Below are 26,275 nucleotides of genomic sequence, written 5' to 3'. Positions count from 1 at the left end.
ACAATATTTCAAAAGAAAAAGTTAATATTAACTAGCAGAAGGCATCTTAGATTTTACTTTGACCTTAGAGTTTTATGACTAGCATTTGATGAAGTACAGCAAGGAGAATGTAGGGCAGGAAGAGATTAAGATTAATAGATGGGACAGACACTGCCTTTGATCCACTGTTAGGTTCCAGGGAGTTTGATAGGTACAACATATATATCCAACTCTTGGCTTTTGAGGGAAATTTTGAAATCTAAATCTTATTCCTAAGGTAGTTGTAAGTGGAAAGATAAAGTCTGTATGCCTATGAGAGAATTAAGTGAATGTTTTTCTCTGTTGATGTCAATTGTGCCTGAAAGAAAATGAAGAAAAAGGTGCACCCCCTGCTACTTTGGAATTTATATAGTTTTTAATTAACTGATTTATTTAAATTTAAGGGAGGTACTTGCACTGACTGTGTGCTTCTCTCTCCCCCCTCCTTTTATTCTTTTGAACAACAAACTCCAGGAGATATTATCATTCAGTTTTTACAGTGTGGTTAGAAATTTTTTAATCTGCTGAGTTTTTGCATTCTTAAATATTTTTTAACTGAAGAGGAGTGGTACAGGAAATTGGAAGGTTTGTTCTTACTCTCTAGAATGATAGGAACAACCAAATTGACTTCAGAAGACAGAAACCTAAGAATGGCCATCTACAAAAGAAATTAACTACTGTAAGTCCAGAACTAAGCCAGAATGGCTGTTCCTCCTTAAAATACATTTTTTTTAACCTAGAACTTTAAGTCATCTTCTGTAGCACTCTACTCTGGGTGTCGATATACCTGCTTCCCCACCAATCTGTGTAATGCCCAATAGGTTTAACTCTGCTTTTTGATATGAAACCATTTTGGATGTTTCTTATATTTGCCAAAGAGGCTACTCTTGTGAAACGTATAAAGAATGATGGCCTTGGTAGCTCTCTGGAGTAAGGGGATGGGGATGGGGAGCACTGTAACTTTGTTAAACAGATACAAAGAGAGTTTGAGAAGATGAAGATATGTATTTGATAATTGATCACACTAGGAATAAAATACAGGAGCTTTATTATTAGAACCAAAATATCTGAGCAGGGTTCTTTCCTGGATTACAAATATGTCTCTTATATAGGAGAAAACGTCCACCTTGTTTCTGGAGATGGGCAACCCAAAGATTCTGGGCCCCTTCCTCAAGTGGAAAAGAAGCTCAAGTGTACAGTTGAAGGCTGTGACCGGACGTTTGTGTGGCCAGCTCACTTTAAGTACCACCTCAAAACTCATCGGTGAGCAAATCTGAGATTCCATACTTGGAGCCAAAGGACACTGATGCTTCCAAAGGAACTTGCAAGCCCATTTGACAAATGAAAGGAAAGCAGGGGCTGCCACTCCCTTGTGGTTAAGATGTCTTTTGTGCTTTAACAGAAAGACCTGCATTGTCTTATTTACCTCTTTCTTGACAGATATTTAATAAGACATTTGGCACTTAGATGAACTGCAGCAAGAATTTTCAAATCTCATTGTAAACATAATTTCCTGGAGAACTTAAAATGCTTAAGCTTGGGCCCCACCCTAAATCTAATGAGATCCATATTTTGAGAAGAAGGGCCTGGGCATCCGTAGTTTTAACAAACTTCAGGCAACTTCAGTATATCCAGGTTTGGGGTTTACTATCTGCCTTGAGAGTCAATAGGAGCTTTGATTTGTCCTCTCTCACAATAAGCATTTTCAAGTATTGTTCATGCATTTTTGTTTGTTTGTTTGTTTGTTTGTTTTCAGAAATGACCGCTCCTTCATTTGCCCCGCAGAAGGTTGTGGGAAAAGTTTCTATGTGCTACAGAGGCTGAAGGTGCACATGAGGACCCACAACGGAGAGAAGCCCTTTATGTGCCCTGAGTCTAGCTGTGGTAAGCAGTTCACCACAGCTGGGAATCTGAAGAACCACCTGCGGATCCACACAGGTCTGTGTAACCCCAACAGTCCCATGGGCAATCTGCTTGGCTCAGTGCTTACTTGCATAACCTTAGGAAAGGCTCTGAGGTGGAAATAGCAAAAGTCTAGGGTGATTGCTAGAACTCTGAAGATGGAATTTCTTTTTTTCAGCTTCCTCATGGCACTCTTCAATTCATTCAGTAACATTTATTGAGTTTTCACTTGTGTGTGAGGAACAGTGTTAATTTCTGCCTCTAGGAACCTAAAGTACTGGAAGGGATATAAAACCTCTGACAGTGATGATATGATGAGATATGGACAGAATAAGTCTTTCCAAATATCTTTGAACATTACACAGCTGTAATTTGGGGCAGTAATATTGAGTCACAGAAACCTTACAGAGCATGTTCTAGGCACTGAATGGGGTAAGATGGCTGGAAATACAAAAATTAAGGTATAATCCCTAACTTTGAGGAGTTTGCTTTCTTGTTGGAGACTCAGCATGAGAAACAGAGTAGAAAAGTAACTTGTTCTGGGTCAAATAGCATGTTAATATCAAAGCAGCAAAATAAAGGTACCCTGACTCTTAGTCTAAGGAGACATGAGGGGATAACTGAAGGATAGGGTGATATTCCAAACCACTTGGCCCAGCATGTGCTAAGTCTGTTGCCAGAGCTTAATCACTGAACTCACCACTGCCTTAGGATGTGTACCTTCTCTACTTTCTTATAACTTCCTTTGTCTCTTCCTTGTTCATTCTCGCATCGCTAAAATGACCACAGGTACAATTGAAGGGCATTTAAAAGCAAAATCCCAGCCGAAGCCATATTTGTTCCAGGCATGATTCCTCTAGATTGACATTACCACTGGCTGTATTTTAGGGCAGAATAGCTTTGTTCTCAGCTCTGCCTTGAAAGAGTAAACTATACTTACTCCAAGAAAGCAGTTTGAATAAAAATATAAGAAAAACATCTAGCTGAATAGATTAGAGGTAGAGCTCGCCATGCCTTATTGTCAAGTGCAGGGACCTTTTCATCTGTGTGCTGCTCGCCTTCTTTGTAGCATTTTGTAAAACTGAACATCTTAAAAGGGGACAGCTGTAATACTTTCAGCAGTAAAGATAACTTTTAAAAAATGCTTTTTCAGAGGATAACCTGATTCTCTCTTTAACCTAATTGTTCTCCAATTTCAGAATTTCAAGCTGCTTCCATTTCACACATTGTGCTCTCTCATTGCAGTCTCATACCTTAATCACTTCTCCCAGGATGCCTCATAGATCTGGGTCTCAGTAATTTATATAATAGCCCTGGCTGGTGTGTCGTCCCATACACTGAAAAGTTCGATTCCTGGTTCAGGGCATATGCCCAACTTGGGCGTTCAGTTCCCGGTTGGGGATTTGGTTATTTGTGAGAATAGCTCACAAAACTCAGGGAAACATGTTTATCAGTTTATTATATGTAAAGGATTTTCTAAAGGATATAGATGAATAGCCAGACAGAGAAAACAATAGGTCAAGGTCTAGAAGGGTCCCAAGCACAGGAGGTTCTGTTCCTGTGGAGCTGGGGTATGTCACCCTTTTGGAATGTAGATGTGCTCACCAGCCCAGAAGCTCTTTGAATGGTGTACTTTTCAGATTTTATGGAGGCTTCGTCACATAGGCTGAAAATCCCAAGCTTCTAATCGTGGTTTTTCTGGTGACCAGCTTCATCCAGGAGCCCACAAAGAGCCATTACCAAGTGACATTACCCAGGAAATTCCAAGGGATTTAGGAACTCTATGTTAGAAACCAAGATCAAAACCAAAATATTGGAACAAAAGATGCTCCTAGTGCTCTTATCACTTAAGAAATTTATAAGGGTTTTAGGAGCTGCTTAACAGCAACTGGGATTAAAGGCTAAATGTTAGAATAAAAAATTCTCCTAGCACCCTTATTTATAAAGGATTCTAGGAGCTTTGTGTGAAGAACTAGAGGCAGAGACCAATTTATATATTTCTTATTATTTCACACTTGCTGTTTTCTGAACTTGCCCTGGGCACTCTTTAGTTTCAAGGCTCTGCTTATACTGTTCCTTGTGCTTGAAATTTCCTCCCATCCTTGTCATCTTTTAAGACCAGCTTAAATTCAGCTTCTTTAAAATATCACAGAGTTCTTCCCCTTTCTAAATGCTTATAGCCCCTTTTTGTATAAGAATTTATAAAAAAGTTCTAAGTACATTTCTCTCTCTCACACTAGTCTGTGACCCTTAGAGGATAAAGACTGCATCTGATTTTTTCATTTTCTGTTTTAAAACAATTATAGACTTACAGGAAGTTGCAAAAATAGTACAAGGAGTTCTGTGTGCGCTTCCCCAGCTTCCCCAGAGAGTTACATCTTATGTGGTCATGCTACAGTATTGGAACCAGGATGTTAACAGTACTGTCAGTCTACAGGCCTCACTCAGTTTTTACCATGCATGTTTGATTTTTAAAATAACCAAGTAATATTGTGGAAAAAATTACAGAAAAGCAAAAAGAAAATAAATCATCCATAATACCACTAATAGGATATCTACTTTTAACATATTGTTACAGATTTTTCTGTACCTCTGACTAAACATGTTTTTATATGTTTGCTTTATAAAATAAGAATATATAATACCTGCTTTATAACCTTTAAAAACCTGTATTTTTAAATGGATCTAGAAACTGATTCTTAAAGAGAAGTGGTATATAAGGTAGAATGCTGGCAGCACATATTATGCAGTGTTAATCTTGACATCCTTAGAGGGGATGAGGTCACTAAAGAAGGTAGGTCAGTGCAGTTGGGGGTCAGCTCTTGAGCCAGGAGGGAGAACTCTTGATGCTCAGAGGCAGCCACTCTTAGAGAAAAGGGCAGGACTGTCTTTTGGTGGGCTGTATACTAATAGATCATCGAGAGGTGACTTTGCTAGATAACCCAGTTGAAATTATATAGCGTGAATTTAAGAAATCAGAGTAAGTTACTGGAAATAGAGAACGGTTGATGGGAAAGGAAAGTGATAGATAGTTCATCAGAAGACTGAGTTTCTATCTCATTTTCTGTTTCTAGGAGAGAAGCCTTTCCTTTGTGAAGCCCAAGGATGTGGCCGTTCCTTTGCTGAGTATTCTAGCCTCCGAAAACATTTGGTGGTTCACTCAGGTACTCAGATCATTCAACCACCAGTGTGAATGTTGAAGACTATGAGAGCGGTGGCAGGAAATTGGAAAAGAGGATATTATTAACCCAGGGTTGGAATCCTTGAGGACGGTACATATCCTAGAGTCCATGGAAGCTGCATCTGAAAAGGGAAGTAAATATTTTGCATGGCTGCAATGATATTATACCAAAGATGATGTTTTGTGAAGGCAGCAGTACAGTGGGTCCAGAAAGGACTGTGGGCTGGGAACAGTGAGCACGCTAAGCCTTCCTGGTATACTTTTACAGCCTTCTTCTGTGTGCTGAAAGGTGAGGGGCTGGAGAAGGTGGTGAGTGGGAGAAGGGATGGCGTCATATGTTTAATTTCACATTCTCTGGGCTTCTCCATCTAGGTCTTGAGTCCATTTTCTTGTTAGAAATGTACCTTGTCTTTTTGGCTCCTCTGCCTTAACCTGGTCCCTATTTCAGGAGAGAAGCCTCATCAGTGTCAAGTCTGTGGGAAGACCTTCTCTCAAAGTGGGAGCAGAAATGTGCACATGAGAAAGCATCACTTGCAGATGGGAACATCTGGGAGTCAAGAGCAGGAGCAAACTGGTGAGGAGAGAGGATATGGTGGAAGGCTGTTTCTTCCAACCAAATAACTGGCTGGCCTGGTTATCTGGAAATTTCCTGATTCTGTTTTGGGTAGAGACCTGGTCTCATTTAATGGGCTAGTGGTTTCCAAACTTAGCTGTACAGTAAAAATCCTCTGCAAGCTTTTAAAACATAAATATTGTCTACTCTTCCCTCCAAACAAAACGAAATGACCTGATAAATGAGATTATTTAGAAGATCCCAGAATCTGTAGTTTTAAAAGTTCCCTTAGTAAGTTTGATGGTAGCTAGTGCTGATCCATGAACCAGCATTTGAATATCACTGTGCTAAAGAATGTGTGACAAGAGTTGAAGCATTTTTACTTATCAGTCATGACTCCCTTTTTACCTTAAGTTTAATAATGCTTTTTATTATTATTATTCCTTTTCCATCTCTTAACCAATTCTTTTTTTAACCAATTCTTTTTCTTTTTTAAATGTTTTTATTTATTTCAGAGATAAGAAGGGAGAGGTAGAGAGAGATAGAAACATCAATGATGAGAGTCATTGATGGGCGGCCTTCTGCATGCTCCTTACTGGGGATCAAGCCTGCAACCCTGCTGGGCATGTGCCCTGACTGGAACTCAAACAGTGACTTCCTGGTTCATGGGTAGATGCTCAGCCACTGAGCCACATCTGTGGGCTCCTTAACCAATTCTTTCACTCCAAATACTCCTTCCTAAGGACATCTATTCCATTTCATATGCTAATTGTCCAGGTGCTGATCACAAGCAAGGATGTTTATCCAGGAGGCTGAACCCTTCCTTTGTAGGCTTATCTTGCTTCCAAAAGTAGGTGAAGTAGGAGGTGGTATCCAAGATGCAGGTTCATTTCTAGTTCTGAAAGAAAAGGTCAGCTTCCTGTGAAAGAAAATGGGGACCAGGCACAGCCTTGACTGCCGTATGTGTCTCTTACATCCTGTTCTCTGTGCAGCTGAGCCACTGATGGGCAGTAGTTTGCTCGAAGAGGCTTCAGTACCCAGTAAAAACTTGGTGTCTGTGAATTCCCAGCCCAGCCTTGGTGGAGAGTCCTTGAACCTACCAAATACCAATTCTATCCTAGGAGTTGATGATGGTAAGAATTTCAACTCTCCTTTATTTGGGGAAAATGGGCTGTAACTAGAGACTGAGGAATAGGGGTTATCTCCAAAGTGGAGGTTTTAATTTCATTTCTTGTGAGTAACTGTGGTATGATTGAGTAGCATTTGTGTTCTTTGTCTCTGGAGTGGATAAGTGAATTTGTAAAAAATAAAACTTAAAAATTAATTGAAAATGTACAATAGAATAAAGAGATAAAATTTTAAGAAGAAAATTATCCATAACCCTAGCATCCTAGCCCAACTATTTCTATCTTTCCTATTGCAGTTATGGAAGAACTTAACTTTTAAAACATTTAAACAGAACATAACCAGGTTTTACAGAGGAGATATAAAGCATTTCTCCATACCTTCAAAAGCCATATCTTCAGGAGAAAAGAAAGGGCTCTCTAGGAAACAGTTGCTCCTCTCTGGTATAGAAATTTCACCCAAGTTACACAGGCCAGGCCCTCTTCTCTGAAAAACTTAACAGGTGAGGTCAGCATGCATTTATTCAGTGCCTACTCTGTGCCTGGCACCATGGGAAAGAAGAAAGTAGAAGACAGGGACCTCAAAATCTAGTTGAGAAGCCAAAACTTACATATGGGAAACAACATTGAGCGAACAGAAGATAGTATATAAGCAAATGTTAAATTATATGGTATAGTCTGGAAGAGCAGTATAAGCTGAAAAAAGCCCCTAAGAGAAACTGAAATTTATTTGAGGGCTAAGTGGTTTATGTACAAACTATTTCCAAAAGATCTTCATGGTGATCCCACTAATGAACAATTAATAAGTGTGAGTTATGTGTTTTAGTTACTCATGTCCTAGTCAGTCAGTTTGGGGCATAAGTGACCATATTTGTGTAACTTCTTTATGGAGCCGACAAGACCTTATTGTGTGCCCCACACCTTAAGCCTCCTCTGTTTCATGAATGATACTAGTGGTTAACTGAAGCATGAGGCACAGAAATTGCATGGAGGTACTTTGTCAGCCTTAAGAAAGAAAGCCTTAAGCGGGGAGGGGACACTGAGCAGGAACTTTGAAGCTATGTTTAAGTTCTTGACCTGCACATATTGTGCTATTTGTATCATTGGTGACTGCTTTAAGGCTTGGCTCTGGTTTCCTGACTTGCCTCCCAAAGCAGCTTTTGCCCGTTTCCTATACAGTTGTAGTCCAGTTAACAGTGATAACACCATATTACTCTAAATTGGTATATTGAAAAATGGTCAGCTCCTGTATCAAGATTTTTTGCCTTTTCTTCCCATCCCCCTTTTATAATACTTTCCAAATTCACTGATAATGATTATCAGATAAGAATTAATTTGGAAGAAATACAAGAACATGGGATTTAGTTTTTCAGGGAACAGTTTTAAAGTTCTTAATAAGAGGCTTGATAATACAGATAGGTATACCTGTGGATTCAACTTTTCATTGAAACATTTTTCTGCTGTTTCACAGAGGTGCTTGCTGAAGGATCCCCACGCCCCCTGTCTTCAGTGCCTGATGTGACACATCACTTGGTGACCATGCAGTCAGGGAGGCAGTCATATGAGGTTTCTGTCTTAACTGCCGTAAATCCACAGGAGGTAAAAACTGTCTCTTGCCCTTATTTTGTTCCCATGGAGACTAATGTGGAGAGTGATTGGGAACCTAGTTTAGAGGATTTGAAAAATTCTCCAATTTCAATTTCCTGGAAAATTTGAATAGAATATCTTTCTTTAAGCTCAGTATGAGCCCAGCTTTGAAAGGAACCTGAGTAGTAGGGTCTCCTGAATTGGGAGCTTGGTCAGTTACAGGTGAGACTCTCAACTTTAATTTTCTATATTCACATGCCTTAATGAATATCTGCTCCTACTTTTTCTGCCTCACTATGAGATGAATTTGCTTTCATTTTTATAAAGAAAATAGCCTGGGACAAAGTGGTCCTTGAGCAAAACAGGTAGTGACATCATTTTAAAAAATGATTGTTCATTTTGATAGGGTCATATGTCTAGGAGATAGCAGGCTGAACCAACGGGGCATATAGAAATGTGTTCACTGGCTTATTGAATGAGAACCAGCATCTAAATTAAAGAGGTTTTTAAGAGCAAAGATGTGTAATTAGAGACCAAGGCTAAAATCATCCACACCGTCACATTCCCAGTTACTATGTACAAATGCAAAAGCTGGACAGTGAAGAAGACTGATAGGAAAAAAATTGATTCATTTGAAATATGTTGTTGGAGAAGAGCTCTTATGGATTCCCTGGACTGCCAGAAAGACGAATAAGTGGGTCCTAGAGCAAATCAAGCCTGAAACATTGCTGCGGGCAAAATGACAAAACTGAAGCTGTCCTCCTTTGGGCACATGCGAAGGTAGGGTTCTTTGGAAAAGACAATAATGCTGGGAAAATAAAAAGGCAGCGGGAAAAGAGGAAGACCAAACATGAGCTGGATTGACTCCATGAAAGAAGCCATAGGCACGAGTCTACAGGAGCTGAGCAGGGCTCTTGAGGACAGGACATCGTGGACATCACTCATTCATAGGGTCACTAGGAATTGGAGCCGATTCAGTGGCATCTCACACACACGTCCATTGGTTTTTCCTAAGTTACCTTCCCTAGTTACTGCTTTGAAACATGTCTCACCTGTGGAGCCTGCCTTTATTTTATCCTTGTTCATCTGTTTAAAAATCTGTATCATGGAAGTGTTCAAAGCGTATAGTGAGAGAATAGTATGTCCTTTTATGGTTGGTTGGTTTGAATTAGGATTCATACAAGGCCCATACATTGCACTGGTTAATAATTTTTAATTCTCTCTACAACAGTCTTCCCCCTCCCACCCTTTTTTCAGTATGATTATCTATTTAAGGAATTGGGTTACTCTGCCTATAGAATTTTCCATGTTCTGGTTTGGACCGATTGATTCCTTCTGTTAATATATTTTTGTATTCATAGATTTCCTAAAAACTGGTAATTACATTTAGAGGCTTTATGATATTCACATTTTCCCCCCACTTGGCAAGAATATTTTATAGGTGGTACTCTTGCTTCCTATGACATCTCATCAGGAGACACAGGATATTATTTGTTCTCTTACTGATCTTAAGATTGAGCAGTGAGTTAAGTAAAATTTTTGCAACCATTTTCAGTTATGGCCTAGATATCTTTTTGAGTAGGCTTGCAAAATGGTGATGTCCTAATTCTCTTTCTCCCTTCACTTTTATTAACTATAATTCTCCAATAAAAGACGTACTTTTTCTCATTAACTATTGGGTTGCTCTGAAAGTTCAGTCATCATCTGTTTTACCTACTATAAATTATCCTGACAATTAACTACACCACTTAACCTTTTCTTTTTTATATTTGAAACTTTGGAGCTTTTCTCTACTATACTGCTAAATACTTTTTTTTTAATTGAAGCACTCCAAGCAGCCCCAAATAAATGCTAGATGTATAACAATTTAATTCAGTCAACAGGTATTAAGTACCTAATACGTGTGAGGCACTCTGCTGGGTACTAGTTATACAACAGTAAATAAAATAAAATCTCTGCCCCAAAGAGCTTATAGTCAAGAGTTGGGACCTTTATCTTTTATAACTCCATAACTTTGTAAATGGTGTCCCTGGAGTGGTACTGTACAGAGGTTAGAATGGGATGGGTGATAGGTCAATAATAAACTGGCAATTTTTACATGCTGTAGTAAATGCTAGTTTTGGGGGAAGTCAGGGAATAAGTTTTAGAGTTTAAGTTGAGACCTGAGGGATGATGCAGTCATCTTGATGGATAAACAAGAGGGCAGAAGGTAAGAGGGAACAGGGAACGACTTTGGAACTACAGAGGGTTGAGTATGATGGGATGTGGAATGGAGAGATGGACTTGGAATGGAAAAATGAGAACAGGAAAGATAAACTGGTCCCTTTCTTGAAGAGCCTTCCAGGACATGATTTTATCCTGGGGCAGTGGGTAGCCACTGCATAGTTTTAAGTGGGGTATGATATCATCAGATTTGTGTGCGCAGAAAGGCCAGTAATAGTGGATTTGTTTTCTTGAACTTAGGCGTATAGGTCATAAAATTGACTTCAGAGTGTCATTGTCTAGGTGATGCCAACTCACAGCCTTAGGCAGACTCAGTGACACAGGCCACCTGAAAAACAAAACTCGGCCTTCTCCCCAGGAGAACACTAAGGGCCTATAGGGCCCTAACTAACTAGTTTCATAATGGAGGCCCCAGACACTTAATAGAAAAATATTAACAACACAAAGTAGAAAGTGCTGACCTTAGATATAGCTAAAAATCCTGTACTATCGCTTTTTCCTCATGGGTCCTTGTATATTTGTAAACACACCCTCTGTGTTTCCTTCACTCTTAGCATTATCATCTCCCTCTTAAAACATGCATTTCCACTGCTCACCCCTCCTTTTCCTTTCTCCAGGTCATCTTAGCAGCCCTCTGATGCCTCGTTTTCAAGCTGCAGGCCCCTCAGGGCTCCAGCCTCATCCTCTTCACCCAGGGTCTAGGCACTAACTGACCACTCTTCCAGCGAGTGAGGAATGTTGATTCCTGGGGGATTCTCAGGTGCTAGAGAAGGAGAAGACAATTTGCAACCCTTAGAACAGCACGTGCCCGTTCCAAATTCTGTTTTACTCTTTTACAGTTACTAAACCAAGGAGATTTAACTGAAAGACGGACATGAGCATGGGTGCTGAATCATGGAAGAGCAGCTCTGATCCCAGAGTGCATATAGTGGGAACAGCTTGCTTATGGCTCACGGTCTGCTGGAACCAAAATGAATCTGTGAATGACAAGACCCCACTTTTTCCTCTGTTCATCTTCCTGGCATAGAAGATGAATGCAGGAGAGCTTCTTTTCAGATTCTCATCTGATCCAGAAATGGAAGCAAGCAGGGAATGTGGGCTAGGTCATTGTACCTAACTCTCTTCCCACTGTAGAATTTTGGGATGGACTTCTCCCAAAAATGAATTTGATTATGTGTTGGCTGAACTTTCTCAGTGTAACTATTGAGAGGAGGTTTTCCTATGAAGAGCTTCCATCCCAGACTCAGCTGTCTTTTCACATGGATGAACTAAGTCCTGCCACCAACCATAAAACTTCACCAAGAAGTTGAGCTTTCAAGATGCCTTGTTGCTTTGGAGAAGGGAGTGATGTCAGTCCTGTTGTGACATTCTCCCTTTAGCAACCTGAGTAAGAGACTCTCCGCCACTGGGCTGCAAAAAAATAAATTACTTGAATCCCTACTTGGCCCAGGCTGGGGTACTACTTGGTCACTTTGCTTTCTTTGTTTATGGAACATACAGTAGCATGTTTAAAAGGTGTCTTTTTTTTTTTTTTAAGTTAAATCACATGATTCAGAGCTTCAGTTGTTTTCCCTTTAAATAAACAAAATAGCCCAGTTCTTTGGCTTCTTGTTTTAGACAGAATTTGTTTTCTTAGAGAGGAGATTAATAGTTCAGTCTTCCCCTTTAAGATAAGGTACTGATTTACCCTTAAGATTCCGTGCAGGTAAAACTGAGTTCAGGAGTCTTGGGGAACCATGACATGAACACCTTCATCTCCAATTAGCAAACCCAGATCATAGTTATCAGAGTATCACTCTGTCATCACCGGAAAGGACCATGTCTGAGTCTGGAAAGCTGGCAATGAATTTTCCCAGAAAGGTAAAAAACAAAATGAGAAGGGTGCTTCTGTTAGAGTAGGCACTCTTGTTATTTTCCTGGCTCTACAGCTACTGAGAGAGAATATCTAATTATAATTAGTGAGAAGAAAAGTATTTCAGAGATCACTTACTAGTAGAAAATCATGACTATCAGAGGAGTTTCAGATTTATTTAAAATGAACCTCATCCTGACACACACACAAATGCTCACAGGTAACAATCCACATAAATAACAGGAAAGAGCTGCTATTTTAAATAATTATAGTCATCAAGTTGTTAATGATGTGTAATCATCCTTGCTATGTAGATTTTGTGTCAATTACTCGTATTCTTAAAATGCCAGTTTTCACTTCCTGTAGCCTTTATACTAAAGCAGTGGTTCTCAACTGGGGACATTTAGCAATATCTAGAGACATTTTTGGTTGTCACAACTGGAGGAGTATTACTGGCATCTAGTGAGTAGAGGCCAGGGATGCTGCTAAACATCTTACAGTACACAGGACAGCACCTTCTCCCTGCACGGAACAGACTCATCTGACCCAAAATGTCAATAGTGCTGAGGCTGAGAAACCCTGTACTAGAAGTTGCAAACTTGTCACCCCCAGGTGTTTTATTTTGCCCATACAATATTTCCGAGTAATTTTTAAATTAGTTCCCATCAGCAGATTTTTTGGCTTCTGTTGAAAATGCAGTTGATCTGGCAATTCTGGGCCTGTATTCCAGCAGACTCCCCCATTGTATTACAGCCCGCCATTCAGTCCATTTATTTTCTGACTAGCCCCTGTAGACACTGGGCTTGTGCCCTCTTTTCTGTATCTAATTTTTTTTTTTTTTTTTTGGTTTTTTAATCCTCACCCGAGGATATTTTTTCCATTGCTTTTCAGAGAGAGAGAAACTGATGTGAGAGAGAGACATCAACTGGATGCCTCCCTGGGCCAGGGATCAAGCCTGCAACCAAGGTTTGTGCCCTTGGCTGGAATCAAACCCAGGACCCTTCAGTCTGCGGGCGGATGCTCTAACCACTGAGCAAAACTGGCCAGGGCTGTAGCTAATGTTCAAGTGTGAGGCACAAAGAAAGAGCGCTTAACTTGGCTCTGATCCCTCCACCCTGAGCTGCTCTGCTTGGATTTACTGGAACCTTTCCGTTAATAGCTACTTTTCTTTCCCCCGTTCTCCAAGAACAGCCGTGACTCAAACCCAGTTGTTGCCTGCCTTGATTCAACCCCACGTTAGTTGCTTAATATTACTGAAAAGCAGTAATTTCAGTGTGCTGATTAGGCAATTGATTGGGGATTATCTAGCAGTTCATAAGACAGCTCCTGTTCTTTCTTGGGGCTGGCAGGCTGTTCTAGAGGCTCTTCTAAATCCTGCTGTGGGTTTCTGATGCCAAGTTTTGTGGTTTCCTGGGTGCTGCAGAATAAATCAAAACATGAAAAACAATTTTAATTACAGCATGTGGAGCTTAAGGATGGCCTCAACATTTTCATCATTTCATGTGGGCTGCCAAAGGGAATTCTAGGTGGAAAATGGGGATAGGAATTAGGGGAGGGGACCATTAGGAATTAAGAAACAACAAAGTTGAAATTGAAAATACTGGCGATGCTATGCTTTCCTCTCAATGGAGGAGGTGGTGCTAATGAGTTATTGTTAAAGAGTGCTGGAAAAACAGTTTTATCATTTTATGGGAAGTATAAATATACATGGTTTTTCAAAAATGGAATGGAAATACTTTTGACTGGTGGCACTAGAACTGGAATGGAAAAATGTTTCAAACTGTAGGAATCTAGGCCTAATATATAATAGTTATATTTCATTCACAGCTGTTCTCTCCAAATATGTTATCTGGAGATACCTGGACAGTATTCTATAAGTAAGTACAGGAGAGTGACCTCAAAATACGAGTGGCTGTTCTACAGGTTCCTCTCAGGGGCATTACAAGGGATGGCACCTAGAAAGCTGCAGGATAACAGCATCTTGGGTTACCTGGGATAACCAAGAACTTCTGACTGCTCCTTCCACTGTACAGCCCTGGTGCCCAGAACCTTTTTCCTCACAAAGTCTTCATCCAGCCCGGCCTGCTTCAGGGTGTCTTGATACCGTTGTTCTGCTGCTTTCCTGGCAAGGTCCTGTGGAATGGGAATTAATCTGCTGTAGCTGTCTTGTGAATTACTTGACAATTCTAAATCATTAGCTTAACCTACCTTAAAATAGTGCTCACACACATACACCCCAATTAGTGGGCACAAGATTTGCATAGAAATTACTTTGAGCTTTGTTTTTCAAGCCTTAAAGTACATAGAAGCTACCTGAAGATTTTGTTAAAATATAGACTCTTATGTGGTAGGTCTCAGATGGGGCCCGAAATTCTGTATTTCTAACAGTCCCAGGAGAAGCTAGCTATTGATAAGAGAGCCACACCTTTGAGAAGCAAGGACTTAGATTTTTGGAAGACCAAGTGAGACCAGATGAAAATGATGAACTAAAACCTGAAGATTTAAAAATAACCATCATGAGGAACATTAAAATATAACAAATAAGCTGTACTCTTTAGTGGTCAAGCATAGGTGGTCTGCATGTGGACCGGGAAAGTTTACTTTTCATTTGTGTGTTTGAGAGCAAAATCATATCAAGTACTTTGCATTTTTCCTAGAGTGCTGGAAGATCTGTTCAAATCTGAGTGTGTGCTTGCTTGAAAAAATATGAAGAGGAGAGGTCAGCATGCGAGATTTTGAACAATGCAAGTTGCTAGGCAAATCTGAGACAGCCCAGTGTGTGATAGGTATGTGGGTGGAAAGGAGTAGACCCAGGAAATGCCTAGATAATGCACTGGCTGTACGATGGAGATAATACCCAGCACTTGGATCTGGGTCACTTGGGAACCCCAACTTTTGAACCCCAACTCTGAAGAGGAGGGTGATCCTCAGAATCTGATGTAGTCCAAAGCCTCCTGAGATGGTGGCCTTTTTAAGGTTGTTCAAGTAGCTCAGAGCTTCCTTAGGGAGGTCTTAACTGAGTCCAATCTCCCTAAAAGTCTAGAGAACAGGTTAAAATGATTCTTCCAACCTGAAAGGCACTTAATCTGGAAAGGGCCTTGTGGGGTGCTTGTGAGCATCCCAACCCTTGGAGACTTAGCAATGTGCCACAGATCTAGAGGATGGGGATGCCCAGGGCACCAGCACTGCAGGAGGAGAGATGTTTTCCCAGCACTATGAACAGTGGCTCCAGACAGCAGAAAAGACTGGATTTTCAGTCACATTAGTAAGTTAAAGATGTGCTTACTAACAGCCAAACTGTCACTGTGTATCTGGGATCACCCCGCTCTGATTCAAACTGAAAGCTAAACTACAGTGAAAACTCTAGGAAGTGAAATATCCCTTTGTAGATGCCTTTGGAGTCCAGTCTTGGATGAAATTAGCCCAAGCAACATTCACTATTACACTACTTATTTTGAGGAAAGATGGTAGTAATAAAATGGGCCCAATTTAGAATCTTTCTGAGCCTCAAGGAAATGTTTAATATTCAGATATTAAACTTTCATAATTTCTAAGAACCCTTTCATCTAAAACAGAAAGAAAGTAAATGATGGTTTAGTTTTACCTTGGTAACTTGTTCGAAGAGATAGGGCCTCGTTTGTATTCTCTTTTTCATTTCCTCCAATTCTTTCTTATACTCTTTTGCTCTTTTACGGTCATTGTTCCTGGAATTAACAAGATTTTTGAGATCCATCTTTTTCCAATCCCGAATACCCTTCATTCCAGTTAAGCAGGGTAAGTCCCATGGACACTGTCAATTCCTGACTGCCTGGGAAAACTTACGACTGCAATTATAGGAGCCTCCCCCGTAATTTTGGGCTCCCCATTTTGCCGCTTATGATCTGTTGGATCCCAAGACCATCAACCCTTTTACACATAGAGGACACTGACCTGTTTTCTTTCAGCTTTGCTTTGAATACCTCCTCCAGGCTTTTATGGGGATCCATGGCTTTTGCACGTAAGGTCACGGATTTAGACATTGCCTGACACTTCTTTTTATGCATCTCCAACCACTGAGCAGTACTCTCATCTGCTTTGTCCTTTTTTTCAAGGGAGCTTCTAAAGGGAGGAGGTGAAAAAGCATACAGATGACCAATGTGGGTATATTTAAAAGCAATCTTGGGCCTGGCCGGTGTGGCTCAGCGGTTGAGCATCAACGTATGATCCAGGAGATTGAGGTTTGATTCTTGGTCAGGGCACATGCCCGGTTGCGGCCTCGATCCCCAGTAGGAGGCGTGTAGGAGGCAACCGATCAATGACTCTCATCACTGATGTTTCTATCTCTCTCTCCCTCCTTTCCTCTTTCTGAAATCAATAAGGACATATTTTTAAAAAATAAATAAAAGCAATCATAGTAACCTTTCTGAAAAGTTGGTGTGTTCTGTGAATAGGGTGGGTAATTTATCTCCCTGCCATTTCAGAAAGATTAAGATTCTGGCATTAAATGCACAGGCACATGACGCCTTCCCAGCACTCTGGATACAATGATATTCTACCTAGGAGTTTATTAATTGAACTGAAAACATGTGAGTTAAAATATCCTTACTTAGCCCTGGCTGGGTAGTTCAGTTGGTTGGAGCATTGTCCCAAGGTTGTGGGTTAGATCCCAGGCCACAGCACATATAAGAATCAACCAATGAATGCATAAATAAGTGGAACAACAAATTGATGTCTCTCTCTCTCTGTCTCTCTCCCTTCCTCTCTCTAAAATCAATAAGTAAAAATTAAAAATATATATCCTTACTTAAATACCCAAACATCCAGGTCTGTTGCTTATCTTGAAAAAAATACTAATAGTTACCATTCTCTGAGTTACGTACCCTGAACCAGTGCAAACAGCCCACAAGTGCTTTATGTCCATTATCTTGTGTAATCCTCATAACTTTCCTGTGAACTAAGAATTATGAGCACCCTTCTTATAGGTAAGGAGATGTAGCCTCAGAGAGGGTAAGCTACTTGCTCAAAGCCACCCAGCGTACCAATAGAATATCTAAGATTAGAACCAGGATATCTAACTCCCAAGCCTCTGCCCTTGGTGTATAAACTGCTATAAACAGTGGGCTGGAAGGTGACTGGTCCTTTGGGAATACAAATCTGCATTTGTACAGAGAACTAGAAATGGACCTGTTTCAATGCACAATCTGAGGTCAACTTTTAGTACTTAGTTTATGTAAATACTCTGAGGTACTATGGAGAGTTCTACCAAAAGTCACAAGTCAGGACTCTTGCATTTGGCTGTTTACACTCAAGTGGACAGATTAGGAAGGAGGACATTGAAGTTTAATCTCCTAATATGTCAAACTCCCTATTGCTAGGAAACAGCTGTGGAAAACCTCTATAGGTGGGCCAGCCTCTGGTTCATGATACCTATCTTATTAGGACCTCAGGATATTGATATATTCAGCCTTGATTTAGTAGCTCTATGAAATTTGAGGAAAAAGGGAATATCGCTTGAATTCTAAATATATTTCTACAATCTATTGTGGGTCTTAAAGGGCCAAGTCGGTTCCATGTACTCCTGTGAGCCCCACAGGAAAGCACTAAGATGTGGGTCCTCTGCTCGCTTCAGCTCAGAGGCCTAGTGGAGGAGCTCTTGCTGGCTCAATGAGAACAATACCATGACAGAGGCAGGTCAGTTAAAGAGCTCAAAATAAGGAGGTGCCTGACTCCCAGTGACTTCTCAGTGCCCCAAGATGAATCTCAGAGAATCTCAAACATGGGCAATGGATGCCTCCTCTCTGTGGCAGGCTCAGACACCTGTCGTCATGCTTCTCTGAGTTCCTGTTCCTGTTGGCTTCCTTCCTCTTCCATCTATGGGTTGTACCCATGATGTTCTGTCTGGAACCTTCTTTCCTTCCAGCCTTTGGATTATTCCTCTTTCTTCAGGTTTCACTTTAGACCAGGGGTGGGGAACCTTTTTTCTGCCAAGGACCGTTTGGATATTTATAACATCATTTGAGGGCCATACAAAGTTATCAACTTAAAAATTAGCTATGAAAAAAAGCTCCTAGATTTATTGAATTTTGAGTCCCACAGCTGCCTTGGCAAGGCCAGACCAAATGATTTCTTGGGCCATATATGGCCCGTGGGCTGGACGTTCCCCACCCCTGCTTTAGACATCTATTACAAGAGACCCCTGCCCAGGCTTCCCAGTGCCCCCACAGTCCTCTATTCCTCATCATCGCACTACTCACAAAATAAGGTAGTTGCTTCTTCTCTTTTCTATATTGCAGACTAGCTATTAAACTATAGGCTCCATAAGGTTATCTCTGGCCTTAACATTCTGCCTGGCACAGTAAGGCCCTGTGAATATTTGCTGAATGATAGCTAGGTGTTTTCCAGCCCTAAGTGTGGAGGATCACATGCATTCCTGTCCTCATCAGAGAATTCCCTTCCACCCCTTTAGGTCTTTCTGATAACAGGAGGCCCAGCAGCAGGGTGGTTTCCATCACGTGGGCCATGAGCTGGGCATTATGAGTCTTCTGCAGCCTGCCTACTCACCTGACTGCAGATTCCCTCTTCCTGGTGGCATCTGTGATGTGCACAGGGAGGGTGTTGGCAGAGAGAGAAGCAAGACCACTCAGAGAATGACTCCTTGGCCGGGGTGTGGCGGGTGGCTGTGGAGAGTCCTAGAGGAAACAAAGGCTGGTATTGGTGGGACAGCATGTGTGATTAGTTTCTATCTTAACTGGAATCAATCTCAGTGAAGGACTAGTCAGACTAAGAATCATTTTTCCAGGAATGAAAGCGAAGGGTAATTAGATCTCATGCTTAGTAACTGGGACAGACTTGGATATTAGTCCATAAGTTATTTGGGTTCTTTGGTTAACTTCACCAGAGGATATTTCTTTTACTGCTTTTCAGGATATTTTTTTTACTGCTTTTCAGAGAGAGTAGAAAGAAGGGAGGGGGGAGGAGAGAAATACCAATGTAAGAGTGACACAACCACTGGCTGCCTCCCGCATGCACTATGACCGGGGGCAGGGATCGAACCTGAAACCCAGATAAGTGCCCTTGACCAGGAATTGAACCTGAGACCCTTCGGTGCATAGGCCGATGCTCTAATACCACTGAGCCACACCAGCCAGGGTTCAATCCTGAAGTTTTTAATCAAATGAGAAGAGTTCTTTGGAACTGGTATAGGGACACAACATTGATCCTAACTCCCTGCCTTTTAGACCTGCTTGAACTTATTTCTGCAATTTCTCTAAAGAGAAGGAAGGAAAAGAAGTATTCTTGTGGTCTTAAGTTTATAGGAATTGTGGATCTGCTGATAGCTGAACTGGTGTTTTAAAAAAAATTAACATAGAAAAATGCCATGAGAAGTGCCTTCCACTGAGACGTAGCCCTCTTTGGATTTCAGGCCTCAGGCCCTTGACCCTCCAGCAACTGCCTGGGCTCTTACCTTCCTCCCTCCAGTGGCAGCAGCATCACAGGCCCGCTGAGTGCGACAGGGGCTGGCAGTTCTCAGCAAGAAGGGCTTGTTGCGAGTCACCTCTCGGGTGTCCCTTCTCTTGGCAGCTCTTCTCTGGAAGGCCTTATAAAGGCTCTCATAGTCAGGGATGGCATGATTCACCCGAGGCTGGAATCCAAAGTCAGTCTTCAGAAACCCAAGCTTTTTCTCCTGGGTTCGGGTGGCTGTGCGAGGCCGTGGCTCAGCCTGGCAACTGGAGGAGGTGATGGGGCAGGAGGCCATCTGGAGCATGTCCAGGGCTCTCATCTGGATGCGAATTTTCCTGAACAGCTCAGCTTCTGTGGAGAAAAATCAGGGTGTGATCGGTGAGAAGGGACTGAGACTCATACCAAAAGGTTTGGGGAACTTTCCCTCTTTTAAACACTAGCAGTAATGTGCTGGAGCCAATTGTTAACTTTTCAGGAATTTTGTGAGCCAGTTGACATCATATGGGAAGCCTGAAATTGGCCATGATAGGCATGTTTACACCATGGAAAATAGCAAACACTACAAATTGGCTTTTTTTCTTTCTTTCTGGAGAGCTCGTCAATAAATGTTGACAAGAATACCACTGCCAGGGGCCAATCAGGTTGCAGAAACAGCCGCCATTCACATTTACTGAGAGCTTTCTCTGGTTCTTTCTTCAGAGATAAAGGAGGAGGAATGGGCTAGTCACCTGCTCATCTCCCAGGTCTCTCCTGTCTCAGAGAAAGGCCCCACCATCCACCCAACTGCCCAAGCCCACTGCCCAAATCATTCTGACTCCTCCCTCCCTCATCTCATCAGTCACGTGTTCGGTGTCTTCCTCTTTAACCTGTCTGCAGTCCATTCTCTTTTTATCATCCCTGCTACTAATTTCATAATTTCTCAGCCAAATTATTGAAATAGCCTTCTGTTAGATCAACATCGCCCCTGCCTTGCACCTCTCCCTTAATTATCTCCTCAACCATCAGAGTGATCTTTCTGAACGGCGTATCTGATCATGAGCTGCCCTACTTCAAACCCTCCAGTGGCTCCCCAGTGCCCTTAGGTGAAGTCCAAACTCCCATGGCCTGTGCTTGCTTCTCCCCTCCCCTCTCCCTCTTTTCTCTCCCCTCTGCCTTCCACCCCCGAATGTGCTCAGCTTTCTCTTACCTCCATGCTGTATTTCTGCTTGGTACACTCTTCCTCCCTCTTTATCAAATTAACACAGCTCATCCTTCAGGGCCAGCCTCAGTGCTTACTTCTTCTGGGGACCCTAACTGTTCCCACCCCCCACCCCCTAAGTTAGGTCCTCTGTTATAAGCTCCATAGGACCCTGTAATCCTTGCAAATGACTTATCACAGTTGTGATTATTTGTCTATTATCTGTCTCCCTCCCATGTCCACAAACTCCATCTAGTCACCCTAGAACAGTGCCTCAGACATGGCGCATGTTACTGAATGAGCAAAGAAAGCCTGAGTCTCTTATTTGAGCTACACTTCTTGAAATGAGTACCTCACCAGGATGAGGGAGGGGTGGCGGCTTTCCTCAGGGCAGCTGGCCAGTGGTGGCACTGGTTTACACCCATCTTTAGATGTCTCATTTGTTTTCACATCTGCGTGGCCACAGAGGCCTTCATATGCACTCACTGAGAGAGAGGGCAAAGCTGGGGGGCACTGTAGGACCTCTCCTGGTTTCTTGCTCCTTAAAGGGCTCCCTCCTTGTACAAACAGACCCAACCCTACTCCATGGCCTGCACTGAGTGTGGCCTCTAGCAGGGCGACCTGAAAGCTCATCGCCAAGCCATGCTGACCCCCGAGCCTGACTAAATCCCCACTGCACCCCCAGGCAGGAGGCAGCAAGATGGCAAGGATGTGTTTACCCTGGAGTTTGTCCCCAAGGGCCGGCTCCAGAATGGACTTGGGGATCCTTCTGGTGGCTTTCCGCTTGGTGACCTTGGCCTTAGCAGTGGCGGCCAATTCCCTCTGTTGAGCGGCTTCCTTTCGTTGCTCCTCCTTCTCCAGGAAGCTGAAGGGTTTTAAGGAAGAGAGAAGCAGTTCCTTCCTCTTCTGAATCCCTGCCTGCCTTCGGGCTTCATTGCGCTCCATGATTTCCTGGTAGAGGGGCAGGTAGACATGCGCCGGCACAGGCTGTGCCCGGAACTGCCGGTGGCACTCGGCCTCCTCCTGACCCTGCCTTTGGGCCTGCTGCCTCTCAAGCTCGAAGGAGGCGGGTGAGGCCAGCCACTGGGCCTTTTTCTGGGCCTCACGCACTGTCATACGAAATGGCTGAGGGACAGTGATGGATGATGCCCAGGAGCTGATGCTTCTGTGCTGGGAAGGAGGCCTGGAGCCTGCAGGTGGCTGGAGCTGACCCTTGGGAATGTCGGAGGGTAGGTTACTCAGGGAGCTGCAGCGCCTTGTGGGACCACACCTGGGGGAAGAAAACAGCTGCCCTGTGCCTGGAGGACAGGGCAGCCTGGTGGCCCGGCTCCTCCCACATCCTCCTCCTGGCTCCTCCCCCGTCTTCCAGCAGGTTGCATCCAGCTTCTCAGCCTGACATCACAGCCCCACAGGCCGCTAAGCCTTTGCCTTTCTCAGCCAGTCCTCCCTCCTTCCCACAGGCCATCTAGCAGCCTTAGTAAGAAGTCTCTTATCTAAGTTGATCCAAGAATTGCCACTTTGCACTCTAATATTTTCATATGGGGACAGAACAATGGTGCGGAGCAGGGGACTTTAGAGTCAGACAGAACCAGATTCAAATCTGCTTCAAACAATTACCAGCTGTGTGACCTTGAGCAAGGTTCTCTTGGAACCTCAATTCCTCATCTGTAGAATGGCAAGAATATTACCTACTTACAAAGGTTATTGGGAGGAGACAATAAATATTAAATGAGATAAAGTATACATACAATAGGGTTTGGCCAAGGTAAATGTACCCTGTTGTCACTCTCAGGGAGGTAGTGGGTTTGGGAAAGGCATCCGTTTAATCAGTTCCAGTGCTTCAGGTGACTAAGGGTTACCCAAAGTGATTTAGGACTCCTGTGTAGGAATCAGAATACATGTTTGGATCCGGAAGCTGATTCTGCTGGAGCCTGGGTAAGTGGCAACTTGCAGAAGCGCTCTTTGCTTTACTGAGGAGGAACATGACTTGGTCAGAGTTGTGCAGTGAGGCAGCTGTTGAACTGCAGTGCCTTACCTCAGAGATGGTGGGTACCGGACCTTCGGCTTCCCACTGCCTTTGTCTTGGAAGAAATTCTCCAGGTCCTCATCATCTTCAGAGAGGCTCTCATCACTGTCTGGATCAGACTGATAAAGGGATTCTGACAGGCACCACCTGCCTTTCTGCTTTAGTACTTGCAGGGTCTTGTAAAAGCTCCCAGTTGAGTCAGAAGTAGAATCTGTCTCCTCTAGGCTGAGGAACTCATCAAGTTTGCCAGCCCTAGGCAAAAGCAGCCCATCCCCAGACAGCTCCTCTTCTGCCTCTGTGTCTGAGGAGGATTTGGGAGGAAATATCTAAAATAAAATAGGCGGGTCAAACTCTAATTCCAAATGTATTAAAAACATAACTGTTCATTTCACTTTGAATAAGCCTCTGTATATTAGGAACTGGGGAGAAACGAAGAAAAATAAGATGTGTTCCTTGCTCTAAAGAAATTTCACAAATTGGTATATGAGGTGTGCTTGGCTGAAAGTGTCAACCCCAGGAAAGAATATACCTACCAAGAAAGTATACTGGGCTCAAATTCATAACCAGAGTGTAGCAGCTATTGTTTACAGAGGTCCCTCATGCACACCACATATCAGGGAAAAGCTGAAGACTGAGCTGCCAGCCTAGTGTACTATGTTCCTGCCATCTGAGTTGACCCTTATAATAGAGTTCCTATGACTGTAATTCAACCAATGGGCTGAAGACCTACCCCATCCAATTAGAGCTGTGCAACTATATCCTCATTTGCACATTTACTGACCAATCAGAAGTAGACGAGTCTATGGAATATTTGCATGAAAACTGACCAATCAGGAACAGAGGAATGGACAGTCTTCTCTATATAAGCCAGCAGAGTTGCCCTGGCTTCCTTCCCGGGGTTTGCAAACTCAGCTGCAATGCTTGAGCTATTTTACTGAATCAAATCTCTCCTGTACCACACCCCAAATGGGAGACTTCTGTTGGTGTTGAATTGTGGCAGTGACCTTTGGTTGACAAAAGACAGGAAAGAGAAGCAAAGAGCTAAAGTTGGGTCCCTACTTCATGCAGTGTGGTGAGCATTTACAGAGTACCTACTCTGCACCATACTTTACCCCCTGTACTACCAGGAATCCTATCCATGACCTTGGCCCAAAAGTTGGGTTTTGCGAACTTTTGTCAATCTTCTTTTTCTTGCTTCCCATGTCTACGACTCTGCTTTCCTCATATTCTAGCTGATTTCCACTGGTCACTAGGAATGGATAATTAACAGGAGAGACAATGTGGTCTAGCTGAATGAGCAATGTCCTAGAATGTGGGAAACTCAACTGGGTTTAAATACTCCATTCATTCAGAAAACATATATTAGGTGATTAATGTGTATTAGGCATTAAGCTGAGAACAAGACAAAGTCCCTACTCTCATGAAGTTTATATTCTAGTGAAGGGAGACAGATGATGTAAGATGATAATTCAGTGAAATCCATAAAACTGTGGGATTATAGAGTGATGGAGTGGCTATGGGAAGCTTTCCTTATATGATGGACTATAAAAGCCCATCAGATAAAGACTATATATATCTACGTAGAGAGAGAGATATATTATGTTACATGTGTATACTTGTACTATAATCAGAGTTAGGTTTATTAATTTGCTGCAAAAAACCATGGAAAATTATAGGGAACTTGGGAGAGGGATAGCTTTTAGTAAGAGGGTGAGAGAGGGGCTTTTTCTAGGGTTAGTTTGTCCTGAATAATTCTGATGAGAGTTAGGGAAAGCAGGGATCAACTCTGAATGGATGCTGTCACAAAGAGGGTACAGTTCAGTAAGTGGATGTTTGAGCAATTTTTATTTAAAAGGTGACAAGAACAAAATGGGCTGGGTAAGTGATTAATAAGTAAGCATAACCATTTAGAAGGGAGTATTAGTCATTTACAGTATGGTGTGGTTCTATGAGAAACACTGTTCTCTGCTGATCTTGTTGCTGGCTTTATCTGGGTCTATTACAGACTGAGTTGTACTTTCTCAGACCTGGGATGATTTTTACTACCTCACTGTGGAGGAGTTCTGGATTGACACCTGACTGATCAGAAGGAGTCAGTCTTGGTCAGATCTGGGGTAAGTGGTTTCTGGGTTCAAGGAACAGCAAAGGGCTTTAGGCAGGGATCTGAGACAGGGACAAACTTGACTGTTTGAGAGATAGAAAGAGGGCCAATGTGGCTGGAGGACTGTGGCATGAGGTATCCTTAGAAAGGCAGGCGTGGTGGTGCCAGGATGGGACCAGAGGATGACTGATTGCAGCTGGAAACCAGTTGGGGGCAGGCTGCTGCAGGCCTCCAGATGACACTTGGTGATGGTTTTACTGGGTTTTCTAAGGTCCATCTCTAATACTGAAACGAACACTGGATTGAGTCAAAAGTATGTATATGCTCTAGCCCCCACTTTGCTACTGAGGGGTGTGTGATCTTAGGAAACTTCCTTTTTTAATGACTTTATTGAGATATGTCACATACTATGCAATACATACAATTCTCTTATTTAAAGTGTGGATGGGTTTTAGTATATTAACATAGTTGTACAAACATCAACACAATTTTACATTTTAATCACCCCCAAAAGAAACCCCATACCATTTAGGGGTCATTCTCTCTTTTCCCCAACTCTCCCAACCCTTCCCCACCGCACTTCCCTGCTCACCCCTCATACCTCCCACCAGCCCTAATCAATCACCATTCTACTTTCTGCTTATACGAATTTTGGTGCAAATTTCTTAATCTCTCTTTGCCACAGTTTTCTCTTCTACAAAATGGAGACGACAATCGTACGGTAGTAGAGAGGATAAGCGAAAACTGAGGGCCGTTGCGCGGTTCTGCGAAGAGCCTGACGTAAGGCTCAGGCGGTTTGGGCCAAGAGTTCTAAACGCGACCAATTTTAATCCCACGCCCCTCGGGGACACGCCCCTGCGGTCTGTCTCCAAGGCAACATCAAACAGTTTCCTCTCTTACGCATTCCTTTCCCGAATGGAGACCAGATTCCTCCCCTTCTCTTTCCCTCCTTACCTGAAGGCTCCGGGCGCCACTGGCGGCTTCCGCAGCCCTCCCCACGGTCATTTTCTCAGTGGGGCAGAGACAGAAGCGTCCGTGACAGCAGCGGTGACTGAGGCGGCGGCGCTAGCTGCGCCGGTTAGGTTCCGCCC

General features: G+C 42.6%; 2 protein-coding genes across 3 annotated transcripts in view; one reads left to right on the top strand and one right to left on the bottom strand.

The window, feature by feature from the left end:
• The window catches only part of ZNF410 (zinc finger protein 410), a 29,847-nt gene extending 17,661 nt beyond the window's left edge, over positions 1–12,186 (top strand). Inside the window, exons 6-12 of one of the 2 annotated variants that reach the window (XR_001602869.2) lie at positions 1,131–1,281; positions 1,775–1,956; positions 4,995–5,084; positions 5,550–5,675; positions 6,647–6,787; positions 7,078–7,281; positions 8,250–8,334. Coding sequence is in view for 1 of the 2 variants with exons in the window: in XM_016208180.2 (XP_016063666.1) it covers positions 1,131–1,281; positions 1,775–1,956; positions 4,995–5,084; positions 5,550–5,675; positions 6,647–6,787; positions 8,250–8,377; positions 11,428–11,466 (857 nt within the window). In the remaining variant the exon portion in view is untranslated. Of the gene's footprint in view, positions 1–1,130; positions 1,282–1,774; positions 1,957–4,994; positions 5,085–5,549; positions 5,676–6,646; positions 6,788–7,077; positions 7,282–8,249; positions 8,378–11,427 lie in introns of those variants that run through there. The other variant, XM_016208180.2, reaches the window with a different exon arrangement.
• On the bottom strand, positions 11,946–26,204 carry FAM161B (FAM161 centrosomal protein B). Its single transcript, XM_016208182.2, has 9 exons — positions 26,139–26,204; positions 23,093–23,409; positions 21,777–22,327; positions 19,885–20,231; positions 18,981–19,108; positions 16,371–16,538; positions 16,045–16,144; positions 14,431–14,573; positions 11,946–13,857 (listed from the first exon to the last, which is right to left on the bottom strand). Exons 1-9 carry the CDS (start codon positions 26,187–26,189, stop codon positions 13,722–13,724), a joined length of 1,941 nt encoding a protein of 646 aa, XP_016063668.2. The 5' UTR covers positions 26,190–26,204; the 3' UTR covers positions 11,946–13,721.
• Positions 26,205–26,275: the final 71 nt, after the last annotated feature.

The sequence above is a fragment of the Miniopterus natalensis genome, chromosome 1, assembly GCF_054644295.1.
Source record: "Miniopterus natalensis isolate mMinNat1 chromosome 1, mMinNat1.hap1, whole genome shotgun sequence".
Taxonomy (NCBI): Eukaryota; Metazoa; Chordata; class Mammalia; order Chiroptera; family Miniopteridae; genus Miniopterus; species Miniopterus natalensis.
Note: the sequence above shows the minus strand (reverse complement) of the source record. Positions and strands in the feature narration are given on the sequence as shown.

Bases quoted from the DNA above. Each gene is read 5' to 3' on its own strand.
- FAM161B (XM_016208182.2), bottom strand. From the start codon at position 26,189: ATGACCGTGGGGAGGGCTGCGGAAGCCGCCAGTGGCGCCCGGAGCCTT. The intron at 23,410-26,138 runs GTAAGGAGGGAA...ATTTTATTTTAG, and splicing joins GTGGCGCCCGGAGCCTTCAG to ATATTTCCTCCCAAATCCTC. The intron at 22,328-23,092 runs GTAAGGCACTGC...TTCTTCCCCCAG, and splicing joins CGGTACCCACCATCTCTGAG to GTGTGGTCCCACAAGGCGCT.